Here is a 24,639-nt window from a genome sequence, read left to right on the forward strand (position 1 = left end):
GTCAGATCCATCCTACGGCTACACAACATAAGCTCACAATGTCGCCCTGCCAAAATCACAAAGAATAACTCTGAAGCAGGAGTGCACCACCGATGAGGCCAGGTGAGGCAATTGCCTCAGGCGGCAAGACCTAGAGAAGTGGGGGCAGTGGCAGGGCCATGGGAATATCTCTCGATATTCAACTTATCACAATATGCCTAAACAGTAGGGCTGGAGGGGTTGGGTGCTGTTTTAATTATCGTCTCAGGCAGCAGAAAGGCTAGGTGCACCCCTGCTCTAAAGGTTGTGCGACTGGTTAATACTTCGATCCAGGGCACAACACAGACTCATTTACTGTTATTAGTTGTGACTTGGTGGTGTAAAATCGCCATCTTATTTCGCACACCCACATGTGGCCGTTTAGCCCTGGCCTCAATTTAACATGAGTTGCACTTTTGTAATTTGTGCTTTTTCACACAATTCTAATTTCAGAACCGTTGTGGGTAAATTCTCTGCGGATCAGTGATGTGACCTCATCTTCTGTGTCTCTGACATGGAGTAAACCTGAGGAGTATCAGACGTCTTTCAGCTACAGAGTCCATACCAATCTCACCTCATCATCAGTAATGATAAACGATACAATAGTGAGAAGTGAATCAGCGACAATAATGAATCTGACGGCAGGAGAAACATATACATTCATGGTGTATACGAGAGCTGCCGATGACATCACTGAATCAGACCCGGTGTCACGATCTACCTGCACAGGTAATACCAATGTGTTCAGAGTATGCCAATTGATGTAAATATGGTGAAATTTGTTTTCCACTCAATTTTTTTATAGAAAATTGGCAGTGACACTTAAATCCTGTCAAGTGCCCATGCCCCTTATCTGCCTCTATAATTAATCCAGCTGAACTATGGAGGTCAAAGGGGTTCTCCAAGAAGTAAAAAAATGAAAATACTTTAAATATTACTTCATTATTAATATATTCCCAAATATCTTTCATTAGTTATAATGGCTCGTTTTCTCTGGAAAGCAATCATTAGGAGAAATAAAATGGCCGCCATCCTATTAGTGCACACAAAACGTGTCCTAATCACACAGCAGGACAAATTACTTTACAACACTGAGCTACAGAGCTGCCTCATCCTCCTCTCTGCTCTGCCTGTCAGGGATTATGATCCTGAATACAGATGATGAGATCTTCATCTGAATCTGTGTAGGAATGGAGTTCATCAGGAGACATGATGCACAGAGAGGACGGACAGGACAGGCTGTGATAATGGAGACTGTATACAAGAGCTGTTTCTCATTAGCCACATCTCCACCCATCTGTCCTCTCTGTACTTCATGTCTCATAATCCCTGATAAGCAGAGCAGAGATGAGGATGAGGCAGCTCTTTAGCTCAGTGTTGGGAAGTAACTCATCCTGTTATGTCATTAGGACAGGTTTTATGTGTACCAATAGGGCTGTGGCCATTTTATTTCTCCTAATTATTGCTACCAAGACGAAACGAGCCATTATAACTAATGAAATGTATTTGAGAATATATTTATAATTAAAGGGAACCTGTCATCAACTTTATTCTGACATCACTGAGAGCAGCATAAATTAGTGACAGAAATTCTGATTTTAGCGGTGTGTCATTCATGAGCTAAAAGTAAGTGGTTGCTGAGAACCAGCATCATAATCATTGCAGCACAGGCCTTGAAAAGAGTCAAATCTACTTGAGAAGAGTCCTGGTTATTCATAGTCTCCTGTACTCTCACCCATCTGCTGATGATTGGCAGTTCTCTCCTAGAGGGAAAGGGAGAAAACTAGGTAGAAGCAATGATTGTGATGTTGGTTCTCAGCAACCACTTACATTTTACTTATAAATGACAGACCGCTGAAATCAACTCACCTGTCTCTACTTTATTCTGCCATTAGTATGGGCAGCATAAAGTTGATGACAGGTTCCCTTTAAGTATTTTCAGTGATTTTATTTTCTTAATTCCCGGAGAATCCCTTTAAGCAGTATATCTCTGTACTGGCTGACATGACACAACGGGCTACACTGTGACATATATTGTATGACAGCAAGTTTCAGAATAGTGATTTGGCTGTAGAAACGCAACCAAAATGCAGAACAGTCACAGGCAGGTGGCAGTGGCACACGACGTGTACTGTGGTCTGTGATGGCAAAGTCACATGCAATTTAAAACCTGCAACCAAAAATCCAGCCGTGTTGGAATTTGTGCAACTTGCACGTCACAGCGTATTGCATGGTGACCTCACTGACAATCATAAGAAGTGATTCGCCATGAAACGTGATCTTAATGTTGCGTGACTCACGTCACCGTGTAGTCCTAGCCGTAAGGCGACACTAGCACTGAACGCACAAATAGGTCCCCAATTTTAAATACTTGGATAACGCCTTTCAGTGTTGCATAACTAAAGGTGCATTTAGATGCTGTGAGGAACAGCCGATTTGTTGTTAATGAAGGATTTCTTCCCGACAATTGGCTGCTTGTTAAGTGGAGGTTGAGGCCCTGCATTTAGATAGAGCAATTGTAACGGGCGCCTCCCCCTAGGGCCCTCTATGTAACGCGTCCCAGCTGTAGGAAATGCAGAGTGGTGTAATGCGGCCTAAATGTCTCTTTATGTGTGTCATGGTGCCCCTACCTGGATACCGCTGGACCCAGACTTTGGCTCCGAAGCAATGAATAGGGGGAATAATTGAGGGATAAAAGAATAACCTGAGTCAAGGCCTTGAGATGAAGTTCAATGGCAGCTTTACCACGCATAAACTTTCCCCAGGACGGATTACAGGCTTTGTCTTGGTTCCAGCAGGCTTTAGCATAAAACTGGCAGGCTAACTCTACTCTGCTATATCTGCTTCTCTCTGAATCTTCAGTTATGACAGGCTGACTGTATAACTTAGATTCTTCTGTATGCTGCACTTCACTTTGTAGTCTGACTCTAGGTTATGCCAGGGAACTTTCCTCCTGGCTCCTGAGGCTTCAAGCTTTGGCCTCCATGGCCAGCAGGGCTTAGGATGCTCTGGCTGGCGCGGGCACGTCCAGCAGAGACGTTCCCCTTACACGCCCTTCCCCTAGCAGGGGGTATACTAAACTAACTCTCACTGGTCCCCACCCTTCCTGCAGGAGGTAGGGCTGGCCCACTCCCCTACCGGGGAGGGGGGGGGGTTAGAATGGAATGTTAAGTTCCATTCTCTCTAACTATATCTCTGCTATATTTGCTGCCACCTGCTGGTGAACCAGGCACATTACTTGAACAGTTACATAACATTAGAAATGCACACTGTGGAGGACCTGGAATAAATGCATAATATGACATGAGATTATACCAATAAAGAAAGTAGCAATGTGCAGAAGTGGAACAACACTCTGGGGTGTTACATTCCCCTTTAATTAAAACCAAGCCGTCCTCAGCTTGTGCTTAGGATGTGCTCCAAGGGTACCCAAGGAAGGTTATAGTGCTGCTTTAGACTATAGACTATCATGACATACATATACTAACAGAGACCACTACCACTAGTGTCACGGGGTAGAGTCGCGGGTATAAAGATAGAGCGGAGGTGCACCCCCTGAGCTGCCACCCGGTCCTCTGTCCCTGCCTACTTGTACCACCCACCCTAAGTGACTGGGCGCAACTGGGCGACAGTCCCTGACCTGAGTAAGTGCAAGCAGAGAGATAGAGACAGCAGGAAAGTGGACAGACAATGAGAGGTAGCACTAGAGTGGACAGAGAGGTGGAACAAGCAAGGTACCACCAAAAACGGAAGGGCGAGGCGGGTCAACTAGCCGGGGTCAGTCCAGGAGGTCACGTCAGTACAAGAGAAGAGGCAAAGACAAAATCCAAAAGCAAGCCGAGGTCAAAATCCGAGAAGTAGCGTCAAGGTTCAAGGAGTAGGCAGAAGAGGTGTCAGGAATCAGATCAAGGGTCAAATCCAAAGGTAAGCTAAATAACAATAATAATACACAGCCTAAGGGACCAAAATCACAGGCAACCTGTAGCCAGCAGGTTGCCTGTATTTATAGTGGGGAGTGAGGGTCATGTGACGTGGCCAGCGTCACATGACCGACAGACAAACAAGTCAAGCACCGAGTGATCAGCTCGGCGCTCAAGGCAGACCTAGGAGCAGGGAGCCTACCAGCTAGCAAAAGCCACCCTGGGAACGAGGCTGAACACAGATCCTCGCTCCCGAAGCTAAGCAGCAGGTCTGCGGCTGATGGGAGACAGAGGGCGCCTTCGGCGCCCCGTTAAAACTAGGTTCGTGTCCGTATGAGTTGGGTGCCTATTCATAGTTTGCCCTCTAGGTATAACCAGCGAACCAAAAATGATACTGCACTAAGCGCTCAAATACTCCACACAAGACTGGGCCAGAGTTGTATATGGAGCGTGGGTGTGTCATGTACTGTAATCCCTCCACGACACTAGGAGACACCCGCAAATAGAAGGGTTTCCTTCCTAGCACCAAGGCCTTATAATGCTTTACGCTTTGTCACCTTGATAACTGAACAGGTAGCTAAACACTTATGTCCATAAGGTGCCACACTAAGCCTTAGGACACACCAAACTAGGAGGAGGAGCCAGTTCTCTCCCATATCTCCATGAGGGCTACTCCCTCTAAACACACATTAGCAGCTGGGTTACCCTTGACGTTGTTAGACCTGCTTGTGACTCTATATTGACGTCCTTAGGGGCAGTCCATTTGAGCATTAGAGTAGGGTGCTAACTATCTAGCTAACAATATAAATTCCAGATTCCATTTGAAGTGCATAGGATCACATTGCGGTACCCGTAAAAGAGGCCAGACAATGGGCGAAAGTGCTTAGACGCTGCTGAAATGGTAAAACATTAGTGCAAAAATAGTACAAATATATAATGCAAACAAATTCACAGAGTCTTTTCCTTAAGTGCTTGGCTTGTCAAGTGCACCAAATTGGAACAATTAGTGCAAGAGTCATTTGTAATCCACATGAGGTAGTAAAGTCAATATTTGTAATCCACATGAGTTATGCATAGAATAGCAGCAATTATGATAAGAAGGGGGGTTCCCACTTAACCTGAGAAGAAAAAAAAAAGGAATTGGTGCAGACGTGCACAACTTGCGAGTATTTTGCAGAGGGGGTGGAGGGGGAGTCCTGACAATCCATGTCCATGTTATTGAGAGCAAAATAGGGCAACAAAACACTAAAACAATAGCCAACAAGCTCTCACCCTTCAGAACAGTCCACGCTGTGGCTCCCAATGTCCATATTTTTTCTTTCCTTAAGGATTGAGTAGAGGGGCTCCTTAGAGGAGGAACCTGAAATTCTCCTCGCTGCTGCTGCAGAAGCTCATCAGAGGGCGCACCTGCCTTTTGTACGCCAAGCTTGCAGCACTTGCGGTGCTCCACTGCCCTCTAGCGGAGGTTTCTGGTAGTGACCGAGTGGTCACACAGACCTCCTGCCGAGGTAGGTGAACTTAGGATCTCCGGCTGTAGAGACTGTGGTAAGAGAACCTCTAGGGGTGGAGACGGAGCTCTCGCTGCAGTGGACGCCATCTTCCATGGCAGCTGATAATTGACCACTGTCGGATTATAAGAAAAGGCTGTGGTCGCCAGGTAACACAGCTGAAAAGTTGGCGGCGGTGGTAAACCTGGGATTAGTGGCTCCAGCTGGGGCTGCGGTTTCCCCTGGAAGCGGAGGACTCCCTCTGTGGTCTCTTGAAGGCATACAGCATGCGGCTGCTGGATCCTCCTGCCAGCTCTCAGTGACTGGTGCAAGGACAAGGGGCTTGGTCAATAGGGTGACCCCAGTGGCAAAGGGTCCCTTGAGAGAGTTCATGGGGGTATACTCAATGTGGTCGCCCACGTAGAGACTATGATAAACCTGAGGCAGATAGGGGCGCTTTACTGACCTGCAGCTCACAAACAGCTCCTCGACGTCCTTGTCGTCTACCAGGAATCCACTGCCATGTTCCACCGAAAACCATAAGACAGTGCCCCAGCGTCTCTCTAGATGTGGATCCCCCGGCTGTGGGTGGTCCAGGACCTGGATTACCCAGTCCTCGATCGCCTTCTTATAGTCCCACATCGTCTGGAAGTGGGCCGTCACCTCCGGCGGGACTATCGGGTTCAATTGAGAGAACAAACTGCTCTTCCTGAGCGGCAGAGCTAGACGCTCCAGCCGCCTCCACCGCACCATCCGGCGCGGTGGACACCTCCGGTTCTCTTGCTGGGTTCCGCTGCACTTGGAAGAGTTTCACTTCTTCCACGGCGGCTTGCAATTCAGGCTCATCGCCCCAGACCATCTCGACCCAGTTAAGCCGCAGAGGATGCGCCATCTTGTCTTCCTCTTGGATACTGCAAACTGGTAAGGGACGAGGAGTTTTAGGGGTGGAGTCTTTACTCTCTGCTATTGCACTGGGCAGTTCCCAATGGGCAGGGTTGTCTTTTTCCATGCTTGGGCTGGGCAGTTCCCTGTTTCCCCGCTCTTTTGGTACAAGAAGAACATAGGCCATCATTGGCAAAGATGGCATATTAACCCCTCAGTAGCCGACATGCACAATCCTGCGCCTGTTGTTATGCAATAAATGTAGTAAAGTCCTTTTTAGGGGGTTCTCTGACAATTCTGTAGGCCTTGTAGTATAAAGACACAAAGGTAAATCCTGTTTGCCAAAATTACAATGGGTGCCTCCCCCTAGGGCCCTATATATAATGCGTCCCAGGTGTAGGAAATGCCGAGTGGTGTAGTGCAGCCTAAATGTATTTTTATGTGTGTCACGGTGCTCCTACCTGGATACCGCTAGAGCCCAGCCTTTGGCTCCTAAGCAATAAATAGGGGGAATAATTGAGGTATAAAAGAATAACTTGAGTCCAGACCTTAACACAGGAATAAATTAGACCCTATGTAACGGGGTTCCAAGAGTGCACTCGGTCCCCCCATTGCCCGCAGACCTGTTGCTTAGCTTTGGGAATGAGGATCTGTATTTGACCTCATTCCCAGGACGGCTTTACTAGCTGGGTGGCTCCCTGCTCCTAGTCTGCCTTGAGCGCCGAGCTGATCACTCGGTGTTCGACTGGTTGGTCTGTCGGTCATGTGACGCTGGTCACGTCACATGACCCTCACTCCCCACTATAAATACAGGCAGCCTGCTGGCCACAGGTTGCCTGTTAATTTAGGTTCCACCTGTGATTTGGTCTTTCCTGGCGTACTTACCTCCTGCTGAATTCCTGACGATCCTCTGCCTGCTCCTTGTGTACTTTGCTGCTATCCTGGTATTCTGACCCCGGCCTCCTCCTGACGTTCCTCTGCTGACTCCTTTGGTACTTCACGTCTCTCCTGGTATTTATGACCCCGGCTTCTCCTGACAATTCTCTGCTTGCTCCATTTGTACTTTGTAGCTTTCCTGGTATTGACTCGGTCCGTTCACGTCCTGTTTGTCTGTCTGTCATCCCTGCACTTATTCCAAGTTCGGGATTGCCGTCCAGTTGTCCCCTGTCATTAGGACTCGCGAGGCAAGTAGGCAGGGCCAGGGGTAAGGGTGGAGCGCAGTGGTCACTTCCCTCCCCCTGTGTGTGTGTGTGTACGCGACCGTTACACCCTATCTGGGAAAGAATTTAACAATACACAATTACATAGCTACAGGCTAATTTCCTTTCTTGTCCCAGATAATAAAATGTAACTTTTAATGATTCACTTAAAATGAAGTCAGCACATCTATTAACTATTATAAGTGAGCTCTAAACACTGTGGGTCAAAACTAGCTGATGCTCATTATTAGTGTCAGATCACTATGTTATTGAATTGCTTCGTTTTTAGATGGTGGCTGGGAGTGCACTTCCCCACACCACCACTCTGATTGAAGTGCGCACTGGCACACACTGATCGCTTATAGCATAGCTTGTATCTGTGTATTAATCAAACACTTGAAGGCACATAAAGATAAGAGGTCAGCAAACTAAAACCTAAGACTGCCCCCAACATGTTTCACCAGCTAATCAGGCTTCATCAGGGGTTTGGGCAGCAATCTGACACTAATAATGAGCATCAGCTAGTTTTAACCCACAGTGTTTAGAACTCACTTATTATAGTTAATAGATGTGCTGACTTCATTTTAAGTGAATTATTAAAAGTTACATTTTATTATCTGTGACAAGAAAGGAAATTAGCCTGTAGCTATGTGATTGTGTTGAGTCCAGACCTTGAGATGAAGTTCAATGGCAGCTTTACTTCGCAAAAACGTTCTCCAAAACGGTTTACAGGCTTTGTCTTAGTTCCAGCAGGCTTTAGCATGAAACTGGCAGGCAAACTTCACTCTGCTATATCTGTTTCTCTCAGAATCTGCTGTACTGACAGGCTGGCTGTATAACTCAGCTTCTTCTGTATGCTGCACTTAACTTTGCAGTCTGACTCTGGGTTATGCCAGGGAACTTTCCAACTGGCTCCTGAGGCTTCAAGCTTTAGCTTCCTTGGCCAGCAGAGCTTAGGGTGTTCTGGCTGGCGTGGGCACGTCCAGCAGAGACGTTCCCCTTTCAGGCCTTTCCTCTAGCAGGGGGTATACTAAACTAACTCTCACTGGTCCCCACCCTTCCTGCAGGAAGTAGGGCTGGCCCACTCCCCTACAGAGGAAGGGGAGGTTAGAATGGAATGGTAAGTTCCATTCTCTCTAACTATATCTCTGCCATATTTGCTGCCACCTGCTGTGAACCAGGCACATTACATGAACAGTTACATAACATAAGAAATGCACAGGAGGACCTGGAATAAATGCATAAGATAACATAAGGTTAGACCAATAAAGACAGTAGCAATGTGCAGAAGTGGTAACACCACTCTGTTACACAATCACCTCCACAGTATGAGGACAAGCAACCCTTGCTGCTATCACTCATACCCATAAAAAAATCATTGTTCCTGTACAGCAGAGTGCTGTTTAGACAGCACAATCTTCAGTAATTTCAAAACTATTAGACCACAGCACTCTTTCTAAAACTGGCAAAATTGGGTGCAAGTCCGGGTTGTGTTCTTTAGCTCCACTTCAAGAACTGTAGATATCACAAAAATTTAGACACTCCATGATGTTAGCCCGAAACGTTGTAACTTGTGTACCACTGTGCCCGACTGAAATTATATGAAATAAATAATCACGTATTATCATCATCATCACGGAGTGCTGTCTAAATTTTTGTGATAGACAGCAAAATCTGCTGCCCAGGAACGAGTATTAAGGTGTCTGCACCTACGAGCTAAACGCTTGTTCATCGGGTCATTTGTGCTCCTTTACAAAGGCTGATTATCAGGAACAAGCGTTCGTAGGAACACTCTTTCTAGATAATCAGCCCGAACCTAAGGCCTTGTAAATGTAACTTTATTTTTTAATCAAATCTTTGTCATTTTGATAAAAGTAACAACAAACAGTAAAGGGCGCAACATGCCCAAATATCATGAGGACAAGGTAATTAGTACAGCCAAGAGTCAGCAATGAAGACTAGTACAAAGTTAAGTTGAGTATACAGTCATGGCCAAAAGTTTTGAGAATTACATAAATATTGGAAATTGGAAAAGTTGCTGCTTAAGTTTTTATAATAGCAATTAGCATATACTCCAGAATGTTATGAAGAGTGATCAGATGAATTGCATAGTCCTTCTTTGCCATGAAAATTAACTTAATCCCAAAAAAACCTTTCCACTGCATTTTATTGCGGTCATTAAAGGACCTGCTGAGATCATTTCAGTAATCGTCTTGTTAACTCAGGTGAGAATGTTGACGAGCACAAGGCTGGAGATCATTATGTCAGGCTGATTGGGTTAAAATGGCAGACTTGACCTGTTAAAAGGAGGGTGATGCTTGAAATCATTGTTCTTCCATTGTTAACCATGGTGACCTGCAAAGAAACGCGTGCAGCCATCATTGGGTTGCATAAAAATGGCTTCACAGGCAAGGATATTGTGGCTACTAAGATTGCACCTCAATCAACAATTTATAGGATCATCAAGAACTTTAAGGAAAGAGGTTCAATTCTTGTTAAGGCTTCAGGGCGTCCAAGAAAGTCCAGCAAGCGCCAGGATCGTCTCCTAAAGAGGATTCAGCTGCGGGATCGGAGTGCCACCAGTGCAGAGCTTGCTCAGGAATGACAGCAGGCAGGTGTGAGCGCATCTGCACGCACAGGGAGGCGAAGACTTTTGGAAGATGGCCTGGTGTCAAGAAGGGCACCAAAGAAGCCACTTCTCTCCAAAAAAACCCATCAGGGACAGATTGATCTTCTGCAGAAAATATGGTGAATGGACTGCTGAGGACTGGGGCAAAGTCATATTCTCCAATGAAGCCTTTTTCCGATTGTTTGGGGCATCAGGAAAGAGGCTTGTCCAGAGAAGAAAAGGTGAGCGCTACCATCAGTCCTGTGTCATGCCAACAGTAAAGCATCCTGAGACCATTCATGTGTGGGGTTGCTTCTCATCCAAGGGAGTGGGCTCACTCACAATTTTGCCCAAAAACACAGCCATGAATAAAGAATGGCACCAAAACACCCTCCAACAGCAACTTCTTCCAACAATCCAACAACAGTTTGGTGAAGAACAATGCATTTTCCAGCACGATGGAGCACCGTGCCATAAGGCAAAAGTGATAACTAAGTGGCTCGGAAACTCCCCAGATCTTAATCCCATTGAGAACTTGTGGTCAATCCTCAAGAGGCGGGTGGACAAACAAAAACCCACTAATTCTGACAAACTCCAAGAAGTGATTATGAAAGAATGGGTTGCTATCAGTCAGGAATTGGCCCAGAAGTTGATTGAGAGCATGCCCAGTCGGATTGCAGAGGTCCTGAAAAAGAAGGGCCAACACTGCAAACACTGACTCTTTGCATAAATGTAATGTAATTGTCGATAAAAGCCTTTGAAACGTATGAAGTGCGTGTAATTATATTTCACTACATCACAGAAACAACTGAAACAAAGATCTAAAAGCAGTTTAGCAGCAAACTTTGTGAAAACTAATATTTGTGTCATTCTCAAAACTTTTGGCCACGACTGTACACTAATGTCTGGTAGTCCAAATCCTCCTTTGTGCTTAGGTAGGACCAGTGAGGAATAAGCCAGTCTTGGCCACGTCTGCTTCCAAATGAAAGCTGAAAAAGTTCTGCGTATAGCCAGAAAGAAGGATTCTGGTACGAATATGGCACAGTCTGTAATAGGTAAAGGATTTTGGGGAGGATAAATGTTTTTAGAATATTTTTCCTGCCCATCGAGGACACAAAAGGCCTTGTAAATGTAACTTAATCAGTCTATGATTTGTGATATTCTCAGTTCCTGGACAAGTTTCCAACCTCTCACTGACCAATTACAAGTCGGTTGATTTTCTTGGAGCCACATGGACAAAACCAGCAGGAAAAGTGGATAATTATACCGTCAGTCTAACAGGAGCCGTGAATAAGACAACAGCAACTAGTACTACACAAGTGAATTTCACAGGATTACTGCCCGGAAGAGAATATACAGTCACTGTACAGACAGTCAGTGGGAGCTGCAGCCAGATGTCTGCTCCAGTGACAGAGGCCACATGTGAGTATCATCAGGATCTGCTTAATGGTGATCCTTTTCATCATCCTTCACCTCTGTTACAGTCACTTTTCCCGTATACATCATGTGCTGTATATGTTCTCACCTGTCTGTATTGTTGTTGTTCGTGCAGATCCAACTGAACCTGGAAAGTTATCCTTTATCAGCATCGGAAATAAGAATCTGACCTTATCTTGGACAGAGCCTGTAAATATGACCGATGTGACTAAGTCATATAATATAAGCTATGGGATGTTCCCATCAACTAACATAATTGTGATGAGCAGCGCAACAAATGTCACCCTTCAGAAGCTGACCTCAGGGACTAATTACAGCATTACTGTGGTCACAGTCGGAGTCCGGGGGTATCCGAGTTCGCCTGTCAGCACATCTGTCTATACAAGTAGGTTCTCTCATGACTGTTTGCAATTTTTCATAAAATGTGACATGACGTGAGGAATACTACAGAGAAAATGGAGATGGAGCAGAGTAATGGAAAGGAAAGGGTAGAGGAAAGGATTTTAAAAGTTTTCATAAAAAGTAGAGTCTGTTAATAAGACAAGCTAGGAGCATATGTTGAACGTTATTGCTTAAAGGGATTTGCCAGGATTTACATTGATGACCTATCCTCAGGATTTTGCACATAACTAACCTGAATGGAACCAAACTAATTCCATCGACTATAATGGGGTCAGTTCAGTTTCCGTTCAGGAGTCTGCTTTTTCAGCAGAGAAATAAATCCCCCATGCAAGGCTTTTCCCCTTTTTCATGGAATCTGGGATGGAGGTCCTGACATAGATGTGAACAAGGCCTTATAGACCCGAACTCTGTTTTTTAAAAAGGAAATGCAATTAGATAAGATGAAATATTGAAGCAATATGGCTGACATGCATATGTGCTATTGATTACATACAGATAATATAGAACTGCATCTATATTTTGAACACCCACCAAAAACTTCACTGAGCGTTTTCTATCCCCAAAATAGATTAAAGTAGTGCATGCTGCTTCTTTAAAACACAGATGTATTTTATATGCCCTTCTGAATAGACACATAAAAAAACATAGAATTTGTTTAGCACACCTATGAACCTGTATGTTCAACTTGCCTGTGTAAAATAGTCCATAGTCTCCCTAAGTGATGTGGCTGCAGTTTGGTCTCCAGGCTTTAATTACAACTCAGAATTTTCTGGATCTGACGGCAGCGCAGAGGGAAAAACTAAGACTAGCCGGTCTTGGTAAATGTGCCCCTGCAAGTTTTCCTCTCATTCTGTATCGACACTGAATGTTTGTACTTTCTTTATTTCAGAACCGATGTCGGTAAATTCTCTGCAGATCAGTAATGTGACCTCGTCTTCTGTGTCTCTGACGTGGAGTAAACCTGAGGAGTATCAGACGTCTTTCAGCTACAGAGTCCATACCAATCTCACCTCATCATCAGTAATGATAAACGATACAATAGGGAGAAGTGAATCAGCGACAATAATGAATCTGACGGCAGGAGAAACCTATACATTCATGGTGTATACGAGAGCTGCCGATGACATCACTGAATCAGACCCGGTGTCACTAACTATCTGGATAGGTAATACCAATGTGTTCAGAGTATGCCAATTCATGAAAAATGTTATTTATTTTTTCTTTTAAAAAAAACATGGCAGAGACATTTATATCCTATCAAGTTCCATTTCCCTTCAAGCTAAGGTTGTTAAGCAGTATAGTAAGTCTCAGAAAAGTGATTTGGCAGTAAAAAGACAGGCAGGTCTTAGGCCGGTCACAGTTGCATGCGAGTTGCATTGTGGCCTGTGAGGGCAAAATCACACGCAATCTCCAATCTGCAACCAAAAATACAACTGTGTGGCATTCTGTGCAACAGTCACATCAGTGTCGCATGGTGACCCCACTGACAATCATTAGATTTGATTTGCAATGCGATGACGTGATCTTTGTGTCATACAAATCATGTCACACTGTAGCACCAGCCATAAAGTGACACTGGCACCGCAGACACGAATAGGTTGTCAATTTTAAATACTTGGATAACCCATTGAATTGTTACATTACCAACCAGTCTGTGATTTGTGATATTCTCAGTTCCTGCACAAGTTTCCAGCCTCTCACTGAACAATTACAAGTCGGTTGATTTTCTTGGAGCCACATGGACAAAACCAGCAGGAAAAGTGGATAATTATACCGTCAGTCTAACAGGAGCCGTGAATAAGACAATACCAGCTAGTACTACACAAGTGAATTTCACAGGATTACTGCCCGGAAGAGAATATACAGTCACCGTACAGACAGTCAGTGGGAGCTGCAGCCAGATGTCTGCTCCAGTGACAGAGGCCACATGTGAGTATCATCAGGATCTGCTCAATGGTGACTCTTATCATCATCCTTCACCTCTGTTACAGTCACTTTTCCCGTATACATCATGTGCTGTATATGTTCTCACCTGTCTGTATTGTTGTTGTTTGTGCAGATCCAACCGAACCTGGAAAGTTATCCTTTATCAGCATCGGAACTAAGAATCTGACCTTATCTTGGACAGAGCCAGTAAATATGATCGGTGTGACCAAGTCATATAATATAAGCTATGGGATGTTCCCATCAACTAACATAATTGTGACGAGCAACGCCACAAATGTCACCCTTCAGAAGCTGACCTCAGGGACTAATTACAGCATCACTGTGGTCACAGTCGGAGTCCGGGGGTATCCGAGTTCTCCTGTCAGCACATCTGTCTATACAAGTAGGTTCTCTCATGACTGTTTGCAACTGTTCTTAAAAATGTGACATGACGTGAGGAATACTACAGAGAAAATGGAGATGGAGCAGAGTAATCGAAAAGAAAGGGTAGAGGAAAGGATTATAGCAGAATTTACACAAAAAGTAGAGGTCCTTTAGTAAGACATGTTGGAACCTTATTTTGAACTTTATTACTTAAAGAATATTGTCACAGTGGCCCTTCATTATTTGGGACGGCCACAGGCATCGCCTTACTCACCTAGCTTCTGACCGGCAGCCAGACACCAATGTCCCATGCAGGATTCTGATATTGATGACCTGTCTTCAAGTTAGGCCATCAATTTCAAATTTGGTGTGGTCCAACTCTTGGAATGTCAGCTTTCAAACAATACAAAGCCCATATCTCTAGCTGCTACCAAACCAGAGATATGAGCAGATAAGGCTGGTTTCATACGAGCGATTGTCACGCTCCGGACTCGGAGTGTAAGTATTAGACAGCTCCCGTCCTGAACTACCAGCACTGCCGGGGTCGCATAGCATTATATTGATTTATGATGCTATGTAACCCTTAGAGGTCTGGAATATATTGGATAACACTGACATAATGCTGTCACTGTTATCCAATACATACCAGAAGTGTAAGGGCTACATAGCATCATAAATCAATATAATGCTATGTGACCCCGGCAGTGCTGGAAGTTCAGGAGGGGAGCTGTCAGACTCACGCTGCAAGTCCGGAGCGTGACACTCACTCGTGTGGAACCAGCCTAAAGCAGGCCACCCTCCATCCCCTTCAGTCTGGAGGAGGAGGAGCAGTTGCAGAGCTGACAGCCTGCAGGAAGACAGGAAAAATAGTAAAAACTATGGAGAAACATGGCATTTTCATTTTTTTGTGACCCACATAATAAAGTTATGTAATTTATACCACACAGTAAATGACGTAAATAAATAAATTCCACAAAATAATGTAAAAATTGCTGTTTTTCTATCTTTCCCCCTAAAATGAAATAATAAAAGTTATTTAACACACTATATATAGCCCAAAATGGTTCCAAAAAAAACTACAACTCCTCCTACAAAAGAAAAAAAAAATTGAAGGAAAAGGAAAAAAGTTATGACTGCTAGAACACAAAGAGAGAACATGTTACTGGTCCTTAAGGCTAAAATTAATTGTCAATAAAGGGTTCAAATTCAATTGTGTCCCATGAGTTGAGATGGCCTTGCAGTTCGCCCGGCGGTCGTTTCGCTGCCAATTTTGCTCGTTTGCGGTTCACCGAACAGGTGAACATATGGCGATGTTCACTGACGCCATATTCTTTTGCATTGTGCAGAACTTTGACCCATGACACATCCATCATGTGGTACAGGACAGCCAATTGAGATGTTTCAGCACATCAACACACACCCTACCCTATAAATAAACCTTATCTGGCAGCCATTTTACATTACGTGTTTTGCCAGTGTACGGAGAGGTTGCTGTGTTGCGCAGGGACAGGCTGTTAGGGACACCAAACGCTAGCTAATAGGGCCACAAAAGTCCTTTTAAGGACTGGTATAGGTGTGCTATCGATTGGGGTGACATACTGAATGGTGTGATATACTTATAATATACTTTCTAACATAGAAAGTATATTATAGTGCATTTGTATTGTGCAGCAGTTGTGTGCGGTTCTGCTGCGATACTGCAGCTAGATAAAAGGGACAAATGCTATTGGAATAACTAATAGCAACTGGTGTGATATATCTGTTGCCCCCCCCAAAAAAAATTATTGAGGGGAGTGATATACCCATAATATACCTTCTAACAAGGAAAGTATATTATAGTGCATTTGTATTGTGCAGCAGTTGTGTGTGGTTCTGCTGGGATACCGCAGCTATATATGTAGTTAATAATATTGATTGAGGGTTGTGATACACCGGCTTCCACCAAATATTAAGGGATTTGATACACCGGATTCCAGCAAATACTCATTAAGGGGTTCTATATACCTGGTTCCACAAAATACTGATCGAGGAGATTGATATACCAGCTTCCACCAAATATTGATTGAGGCCTGCGATATACATGCTTCCACAAATACTGCTCTTCTATAGGGACTTTGTCACAGGGTCATTTTGAAAATGACAGGCAGAGGAAGAAGCAGGCCATTCTGCAGGGGTGGTAGGGGTCGGGCAGGTGCACTAGGCCGGACCCTAAGTGGGAAGTTGGAGAAGGTGCATGCGATTACGTCAAATGACGCACCAGAGTTGGTTATGTGGCTCACTCAGCCTTCCACTTCTGCACCCTCCTCATCCTCTGTATCTGCACCCTCCTCATCCTCTGTATCTGCACCCTCCTCACTCTCTGCTGTGTGCACCCCCAAAGACACCACCACCACCAGAGCCCCTCCACTCGAGTCAGAGGAATTTTTTTCCCATCCATTCCCAGACATCGGATCAGGAAGAGTAGGTAGCAACGGCCGCCACCCAGCGGTCTGACGACTGTAACCAGATCAGCCCAAGGACGGAGGTCTCCCCCTGTTGCTGCCTACTCGACGACGATGATGACATGTTGTCGGATGTCACGTGGGTGCCCACAAGAGAGGAAAAGGAGGGGTGTTAAGAGGGAGAGACAGAGCAGCAGATAGGTGGTAGGAGGAGGAGAAGCAGCAAGAACTTGCAGTGCACAGGAGGCAAAAAGCAGACTGCTAATGTATCTGGAGCGAGCCATCCACCATGCACGGTCACATCTGGCGCTCCCAGGACGCCGGCACATGGCTCCGCAGTATGGGCTTTTTTTAACGTGTCAGCTGCTGGCAATAGTGTTGCCATCTGCAGCCTGTGCTGTCAACACACAAGTCGCGGAAAGCCCAACACTCACCTAGGGACGACCGCCTTAAGAAAGCACCTGGCCTCCCATCACTGTGCCCAGTGGTAGCAACACTATCAGAACCCACAAAGCCACACTCCCAGCGCTCCCCGTCCTGCCTCTTCTCCTTCTCCTCTCTCCTCCCATTTGTCCTCCACTCCACCTTCCACCATGCAGTCGTCGCGTTCATCTGGCAAAAGGCAGGCTTCCGTGGCCCAAATATTTGAATCTAAAAAGTTGATGACGCCAGATAAACCTCTTGTCCAATGGCTGACAACTGGCTTGTCGGAACTGCTGCCATATAAAACTGGTGGACTCGGGAGGCCTATAGAAATTTTGTGGCCGTTGGCACACCGCAATGGAAGGTCCCCGGAAGGAAATATTTCTCCCAGAAGGGCATCCCAGAGCTACATGGCCATGTATCTCTGGCACACAGTGTCAGTGCCAAGATACATCTGACCACAGACACGTGGTCTAGCAAACACGGGAAGGTACATAACTTTTACCGCCCACTGGGTGAACCTTCTGAGGGCTGTCAAGCATGTAACCCGCGGCACCCGTGTTGATTTGGTGTTACCGCCACGGATTGCATGCAGGCCTGCCTCTTCTTCTCCTTTTCCTACTCCATCCTCCTCCTCGGCTGACTCCTCCTGTTCCACTACTACTGCCTCAGCTGTTACCAGCATCACAGAGGGCTGGCAGAATGCAGCATTTCCAGGCCTTGCTGCGAGAGATGCTGGATTCTGCTGTTGCGGGCGCTGGCAGAGGAATTTCCACCCACAGCGAAACAGGTGCGGGTACCAAGCCTACCGCATCTGCAAGAAGAGGGTGGTTTGAAGATGTGTTGGTCACTTCTGATATCAGAACATTCTTTCAGCCGACCCATTGACAGCTGACCTCCGGATCCAGCCTCAGGGAACGCCTAGACCGACAGGTGTCTGACTACATCGGGTTAACGGCCAATGTGGACGCTCTGAGAAGCGAGGAACCCCTGGACTACTGGCTTTGCAGGCTTGACCTGTGGCCAGAGCTGGCACAATTTGCAATGGAACTCTTAGCTTTCCCCTCATCGAGTGTCCTGTCTGAAAGGACCATCAGCGCAGCAGGGGAGATCGTGACTGACAAGCTCATTCGCCTAGCTCACGACAGTGTGGACTACCTCACATTTCTAAAAATGAATGAGGCATGGATCTCGGAGGAATTCAACACCTGTGACGACCACGTTTAATAGAATTTCCTCATGCCAGCCCACACATATCCGCCAAGCACCCAGAACAAAGAATTGTCCCTGTCTTATGTAAATACAGCGGCATAAAAGGCCTTTTCTGTCTGGTGAATGCCTAATGTTTGGGGACTGTACTACACTGGCCTACAGTAAAATTGATATCCAATGACTTGACGTGTTATCGAATTTCACCTATTATCATTTTGGGTTTATTCAAGAGGGTGGATTTGGTTAGCCATGTTTTTAATCCAATTTTATATTTTTAGTTCTTTTAAACATATGTATTTGACATATATTTGTACTGGCCTACAGTAAAAATTATCCAGCGATCGCCTAATGTACCTCCAGCCACATAATCACTTGTTCTTTTCTGTACGGTGAACGCATAATGTTTGGGGCCTGTACTCCACTGGCCTGCAGTAAAATGAATATCCAATGACCGTCTAATATACCTACAGCCACATACAGTTGCAAGAAAAATTATGTCAACCCTTTGGAATGATATGGATTTCTGCACAAATTGGTCTTAAAATGCGATCTGATCTTTATCTAAGTCACAACAATAGACAATCACAGTCTGCTTAAACTAACAACACACAAAGAATTAAATATTACCATGTTTTTATTGAACACACCATGTAAATATTCACAGTGCAGGTGGAAAAAGTATGTGAAACCCTAGACTAATGACATCTTCAAGAGCTAATTGGAGTGAGGTGTCAGCCAACTGGAGTCCAATCAATGAGATGAGATTGGAGGTGTTGGTTACAGCTGCCCTGCCCTATAAAAAACACACACCAGTTCTGGGTTTGCTTTTCACAAGAAGCAATGCCTGATGTGAATGATGCCTCGCACAAAAGAGCTCTCAGAAGACCTACGATTAAGAATTGTTGACTTGCATAAAGCTAGAAAGGGTTATAAAAGTATATTCAAAAGCCTTGCTGTTCATCAGTCCACGGTAAGACAAATTGTCTATAAATGCAGAAAGTTCAACACTACTGCTACTCTCCCTAGGAGTCCTGTAAAGATGACTGCAAGAGCACAGCACAGACTGCTCAATGAGGTGAAGAAGAATCCTAGAGTGTCAGCTAAAGACTTACAAAAGTCTCTGGCATATGCCAACATCCCTGTTAGCGAATCTACGATACGTAAAACACTAAACAAGAATAGATTTCATGGGAGGATACCACAGAGGAAGCCACTACTGTCCAAAAAAAACATTGCTGCATGTTTACAGTTTGCAAGAACACCTAGATGTTCCACAGCAGTACTGGCAAAATATTCTGTGGACAGATGAAACCAAAGTTGAGTTGTTTGGAAGAAACCCACAACACTGTGGGTGGAGAAAAAGAGGCACAGCACACCAACATCAAAACGTCATCCCAACTGTGAGGTATGGTGGTGGGTGCATCATGGTTTTGGGGCTGCTTTGCTGCGTCAGGGCCTGGACGGATTGCTATCTTCGAAGGAAAAATGAATTCCCAAGTTTATCAAGACATTTTGCAGGAAAACTTAAGGCCATCTGTCCACCAGCTGAAGCTCAACAGAAGATTGGTGTTGCAACAGGACAACGACCCAAAGCATTGAAGTAAATCAACAAAAGAATGGCTTAAACAGAAGAAAATACGCCTTCTGAAGTGGCCCAATCAGAGTCCTGACCTCAACCCGATTGAGATGCTGTGGCATGACCTCAAGAAAGCGATTCACACCAGACCTCCCAAGAATATTGCTGAACTGAAACCGTTCTGTAAAGAGGAATGGTCAAGAATTACTCCTGACCGTTGTGCACGTCTGATCTGCAACTACAGGAAACGTTTGGTTGAAGTTATTGCTGCCAAAGGAGGTTCAACCAGTTATTAAATCCAAGGGTTCACATACTTTTTCCACCTGCACTGTGAATGTTTACATGGTGCGTTCAATAAAAACCATGGTAACAATTATTTGTGGTATTAGTTTAAGCAGACTGTGATTGTCTATTGTTGTGACCTAGATGAAGATCAGATCACATTTTATGACCAATTTGTGCCAAAATCCATATAATTCCAAAGGGTTCAGATACTTTTTCTTGCAACTGTAATTACTTGATCTTTTCTATACGTTGAATGCCTAATGTTTGGGGCCTGTACTCCAGTGGCCTACAGTAAAAATTGTATCCATTTACCGCATAATGTACCTCGAGCCACATAATCACAATTACTTTTATGTCAGGTGAATGCTTAATTTTTATGGCCCGTACTCCTGTGGCCTAAAATAACATTTTTCGAGGCTACAGCAGGGTACATTTTTGAGAATTTACCTTTAAGACGCATAAAAATGGCCCCTAATTAAAATACATATTTTTTGTGAGGAATTTTTGTCATTGATACCCCTCTAGTATGTCACTGTCCATGTTGTGGGAGTATTTGTGCACTTCTAGTAAGTATTTGGGGGCTGCAAATATGATCTGAAGGTTTTATAGGTTTGCATGCCATTAAAGTGAATGGTTTCCAGAGCAAGAGAGTTTCCCACAGCGCAAGACACCAACCACGGTCCAAATAATCGTAGGTTAAGGTCTTTATTGCAGGTATACAATGCGTTTCGGGGAATCACTCGCCTTCATCAGGTAAGAACACTGCTTATACACTATATCATATACCAAACATATATATACACAAGAAAAAAAAACACCAAATAGGGGTCAAAAGGTGAGAGAGGGGTAGTGTCAGGGGTGATTGATGTGTCCCAAAAATGTACTATGGATAAACTGGTGTACAAAATAGTATTTGCGATCAATCATATAAGACCGAAAGGAAGGATCCAGCATTCCGGTATTTTGAATGCCGGGCCCGGCACTAATACATTCCTATGGGGAAAAATGCTGGATCCGGTATTCAGGCAAGTCTTCAGGTTTTTTTCGCCGGAGATAAAACCATAGCATGCTACGGTTTTATCTTTTGCCTGATCAGTCAAAATGACTGAACTGAATACATCCTGATGCATCCTGAACGGATTACTCTCCATTCAGAATGCATGGGGATATGCCTGATCAGTTCTTTTCCGGTATAGAGCCCCTGTGACGGAACTCTATGCCGGAAAAGAAAAACGCTAGTGTGAAAGTACCCTAACATCACAAAAAGTGTAATACCAAGCGATCAAAAACTCATATTCACCGTAAAATAGTACCAATCAAACAGTCATCTCATACTGAAAAAAAATGGGCCCCTACATAAGACAGTCATATTTGGTATTGTCGCGTCCGTAACAACCTGCTCTATAAAAATAGCACATAATCTAACCTTTGAGATGAACATTGTAAATGTTCCAAAACAGCTATTTTTTGTTACCTTGCCTTACAAAAAGTGTAATATAGAGCAACCAAAAATCATATGTACCCCAAAATAGTACCAACAAAACTGCCACCTTATCCCATAGTTTCCAAAATGGGGTCATTTTTGGGGAGTTTCTACTCTAGAGGTGCATCAGGGGGTCTTCAAATGTGACATGGCAACTTAAAATTATCCCAGTGAAATCTGCCTTCCAAACACCATATGGCATTCCTTTCCTTCTGCGCCCTGCCGTGTGCCCGTACAGCAGTTTACGACCATATATGGGGTGTTTCTGTAAACTACAGAATCAGGGTAATAAATATTGAGTTTTGTTTGGCTGATAACCCTTGCTTTGTTACTGCAAATTTTTTTATTAAAATAGAAAATCTGCCAAAAAAGTGAAATTCTGAAATTTTATCTACATTTTCCTTTAATTCTTGTGGAACACCTAAAGGGTTACCAAAGTTTGTAAAATCTGTTTTTAATACCTTGAGTTTATTTTCCAAAATGGGGTAACTTTTTTGGAGTTTCTACTCAAGGGGTGCATGAGGGGGTCTTCAAATGTGACATGGCAACTTAAAATTATCCCAGTGAAATCTACCCTCCAAAAACCATATGGCGTTCCTTTCCTTTTGCGCCCTGCCATGTGCCCGTACAGCAGTTTACGACCACATATGGTGTGTTTCTGTAAAATACAGACTCAGGGCCATAAATATTGAGTTTTATTTGGCTGTTAACCCTTCCTTTGCTACTGGAAAAAATGGATTCAAATAGAAAATCTGCTAAAAAAGTAAAATTATAAAATTTCATCTACATTTTCCTTAAATTTTTGAGAAACACCTAAAGGATTACGAAAGTTTGTAAAAACTGTTTTGAATACCTTGAGGGGTGTAGGTTCTAAAATGGAGCCATTTATCCGTGGTTTCTATTATGTAAGTCTCACAAAGTAACTTCAGACCTGAACTGTTCCTTCAAAAGTGGGTTTTGGAAATTTTCTGATTTTCAAGATTTGCTTCTAAATTTCTAAGCCTTCTAACGTCCCAAAAAAATAAAAAAAATAATGTAATTTACCAAATGATCCCAACATGAAGTAGACATATGGGAAATGTAAAGTAATAACTATTTTAGGAGGTATCACTATCTGTTTTAAAAGCAGAGAAATAGAAATTTAGAAAATTCAAAATTTTTATAAATTTTTGGTAAATTTGGTATTTTTTTATAAATAAAAATGAAAAATTTTGACTCAAATTTACCACTGTCATGAAATACAATATGTGACGAGAAAATAATCTCAGAATGCCTGGATAAGTAAAAGCGTTTTAAAGTTATCACAACATAAAGTGACACGTCAGATTTGCAAAAAATTACCTGGTCCTTAAGGTGAAAAATGGCAGGGTCCTGAAGGGGTTAAAGGGATTTGCCAAGATTTACATTAATAACCTATCTTTAGGATTTTGCACATAACTCACCTGAATGGAACCAAACAAATTCTATTGACTATAATGGGGTCAGTTCAGTTTCCGTTCAGGAGTCTGCTTTTTTTCAGCAGAGAAATAAGTCCCCCATGCAAGGCTTTTCCCCTTTTTCATGGAATCTGGGATGGAGGTCCTGACATAGATGTGAACAAGGCCTTGTAGACCCGAACTCTGTCTTTTAAAAAGAAAATGCAATTAAGATAAGACAGGCCCTTTGAAATATGGAAGCAATATGGCTGACATGCAAATGTGATATTGATATCATACAGATAATATAGGGCTGCATCTATATTTTGAACACCCACCAAAAACTTAAATGAGCGTTTTTCTATCAACTTGCCTGTATAAAATAGTCCATAGTCTACCTAAGGGATGTGGCTGCAGTTTGGTCTCCAGGCTCTAATTACAACTCTGGATTTTCAGGTTTTAAACAGTGGTTACCTACTGTATTAGACAACACTGCAGGGCACATTTACTAAGGGACTTGCAACACTTTTAGGGTCCATTCACACGTCCGTAGAATAGGTCCGCATCCGTTCCGCAAATTGTGGAATGGGTACAAACCCATTCATTCTCTATGGGGGAGGAATGGATGTGGACAGCACACAGTGTGCTGTCCGCATCCGCATTTCTGGACCGCGCCCCCGATCTTCCGGTCAGCGGCTCCGGAAAAAAATAGAACATGTCCTATTCTTGTCCGCAATTGCGGACAAGAATAGGCAGTTCTATGGGGGTGCCGGCCGGGTGTATTGTGGATCCGCAGAACACTACGGACGTGTGAATGAACAGTTAGATGTAAAAAGTATTGCAACTCCCCTTTTCTGTCCAGCCATGCAACAATATTTTGTCATGTGGCCTATTTTGCGCAATTTATGCCAGTTGGGCATAATAGGGGGTGGGCAGGTGTGTGCTGACATTTGACCATGGAAACAGGCGCAAATGTTAGCTAAAACCTGGCTGCCGTAGTTTTTACTCCAGGCATACGGACTGCCACAGATGCGCCCAATTTATGACTTGGCGCACATAAATTTTCTGGATCTTACGGCAGCACAGAGGAAAAAACTAAGACTAGCCGGTCTTAGTAAATGTGCCCCTGCAAGTTTTACTCTCATTCTGTATCGACACTGAATGTTTGTACTTTCTTTATTTCAGAACCGATGTCGGTAAATTCTCTGGAGATCAGTAATGTGACCTCGTCTTCTGTGTCTCTGACGTGGAGTAAACCTGATGAGTATCAGACGTCTTTCAGCTACAGAGTCCAGACCAATCTCACCTCATCATCAGTAATGATAAATGATACAATAGTGAGAAGTGAATCAGCGACAATAATGAATCTGACGGCAGGAGAAACATATACATTCATGGTGTATACGAGAGCTGCCGATGACATCACTGAATCAGACCCGGTGTCACGATCTACCTGCACAGGTAATACCAATGTGTTCAGAGTATGCCAATTGATGTAAATATGATGAAAAATGTTTTCCACTCAATTTTTTTTATAGAAA

The 24,639-nt window shown here is 44.0% G+C and overlaps 2 protein-coding genes across 2 annotated transcripts in view; both read left to right on the forward strand.

Annotated features, from left to right (window-relative positions):
- The first annotated feature begins 92 nt into the window (after positions 1–92).
- Positions 93–11,802, forward strand: LOC120980944 (receptor-type tyrosine-protein phosphatase beta-like). The gene is made up of 5 exons (XM_040410338.1): positions 93–102; positions 472–747; positions 11,282–11,536; positions 11,667–11,740; positions 11,779–11,802. Exons 1-5 carry the CDS (start codon positions 93–95, stop codon positions 11,800–11,802), a joined length of 639 nt encoding a protein of 212 aa, XP_040266272.1.
- A 1,175-nt stretch (positions 11,803–12,977) lies between these two features.
- LOC120980945 (receptor-type tyrosine-protein phosphatase eta-like) overlaps positions 12,978–24,639 on the forward strand; it is a 55,282-nt gene continuing 43,620 nt past the window's right edge. Inside the window, exons 1-4 of the mRNA XM_040410339.1 lie at positions 12,978–13,118; positions 13,628–13,882; positions 14,013–14,282; positions 24,284–24,559. Coding sequence (XP_040266273.1) covers positions 13,019–13,118; positions 13,628–13,882; positions 14,013–14,282; positions 24,284–24,559 — 901 coding nt within the window. The 5' untranslated portion in view covers positions 12,978–13,018. The remainder of the gene's footprint in view (positions 13,119–13,627; positions 13,883–14,012; positions 14,283–24,283; positions 24,560–24,639) is intronic.

The sequence above is a fragment of the Bufo bufo genome, chromosome 10 (genome assembly GCF_905171765.1).
Source record: "Bufo bufo chromosome 10, aBufBuf1.1, whole genome shotgun sequence".
In the NCBI taxonomy this organism is placed as follows: Eukaryota; Metazoa; Chordata; class Amphibia; order Anura; family Bufonidae; genus Bufo; species Bufo bufo.

Excerpts from the sequence above, each read along its gene's own strand:
- LOC120980944 (XM_040410338.1), top strand. Across the intron at positions 748-11,281 it reads GTCACGATCTACCTGCACAG|TTCCTGGACAAGTTTCCAAC; the intron begins GTAATACCAATG and ends TGATATTCTCAG. Across the intron at positions 11,741-11,778 it reads CCTTATCTTGGACAGAGCCT|CTATGGGATGTTCCCATCAA; the intron begins GTAAATATGACC and ends ATATAATATAAG.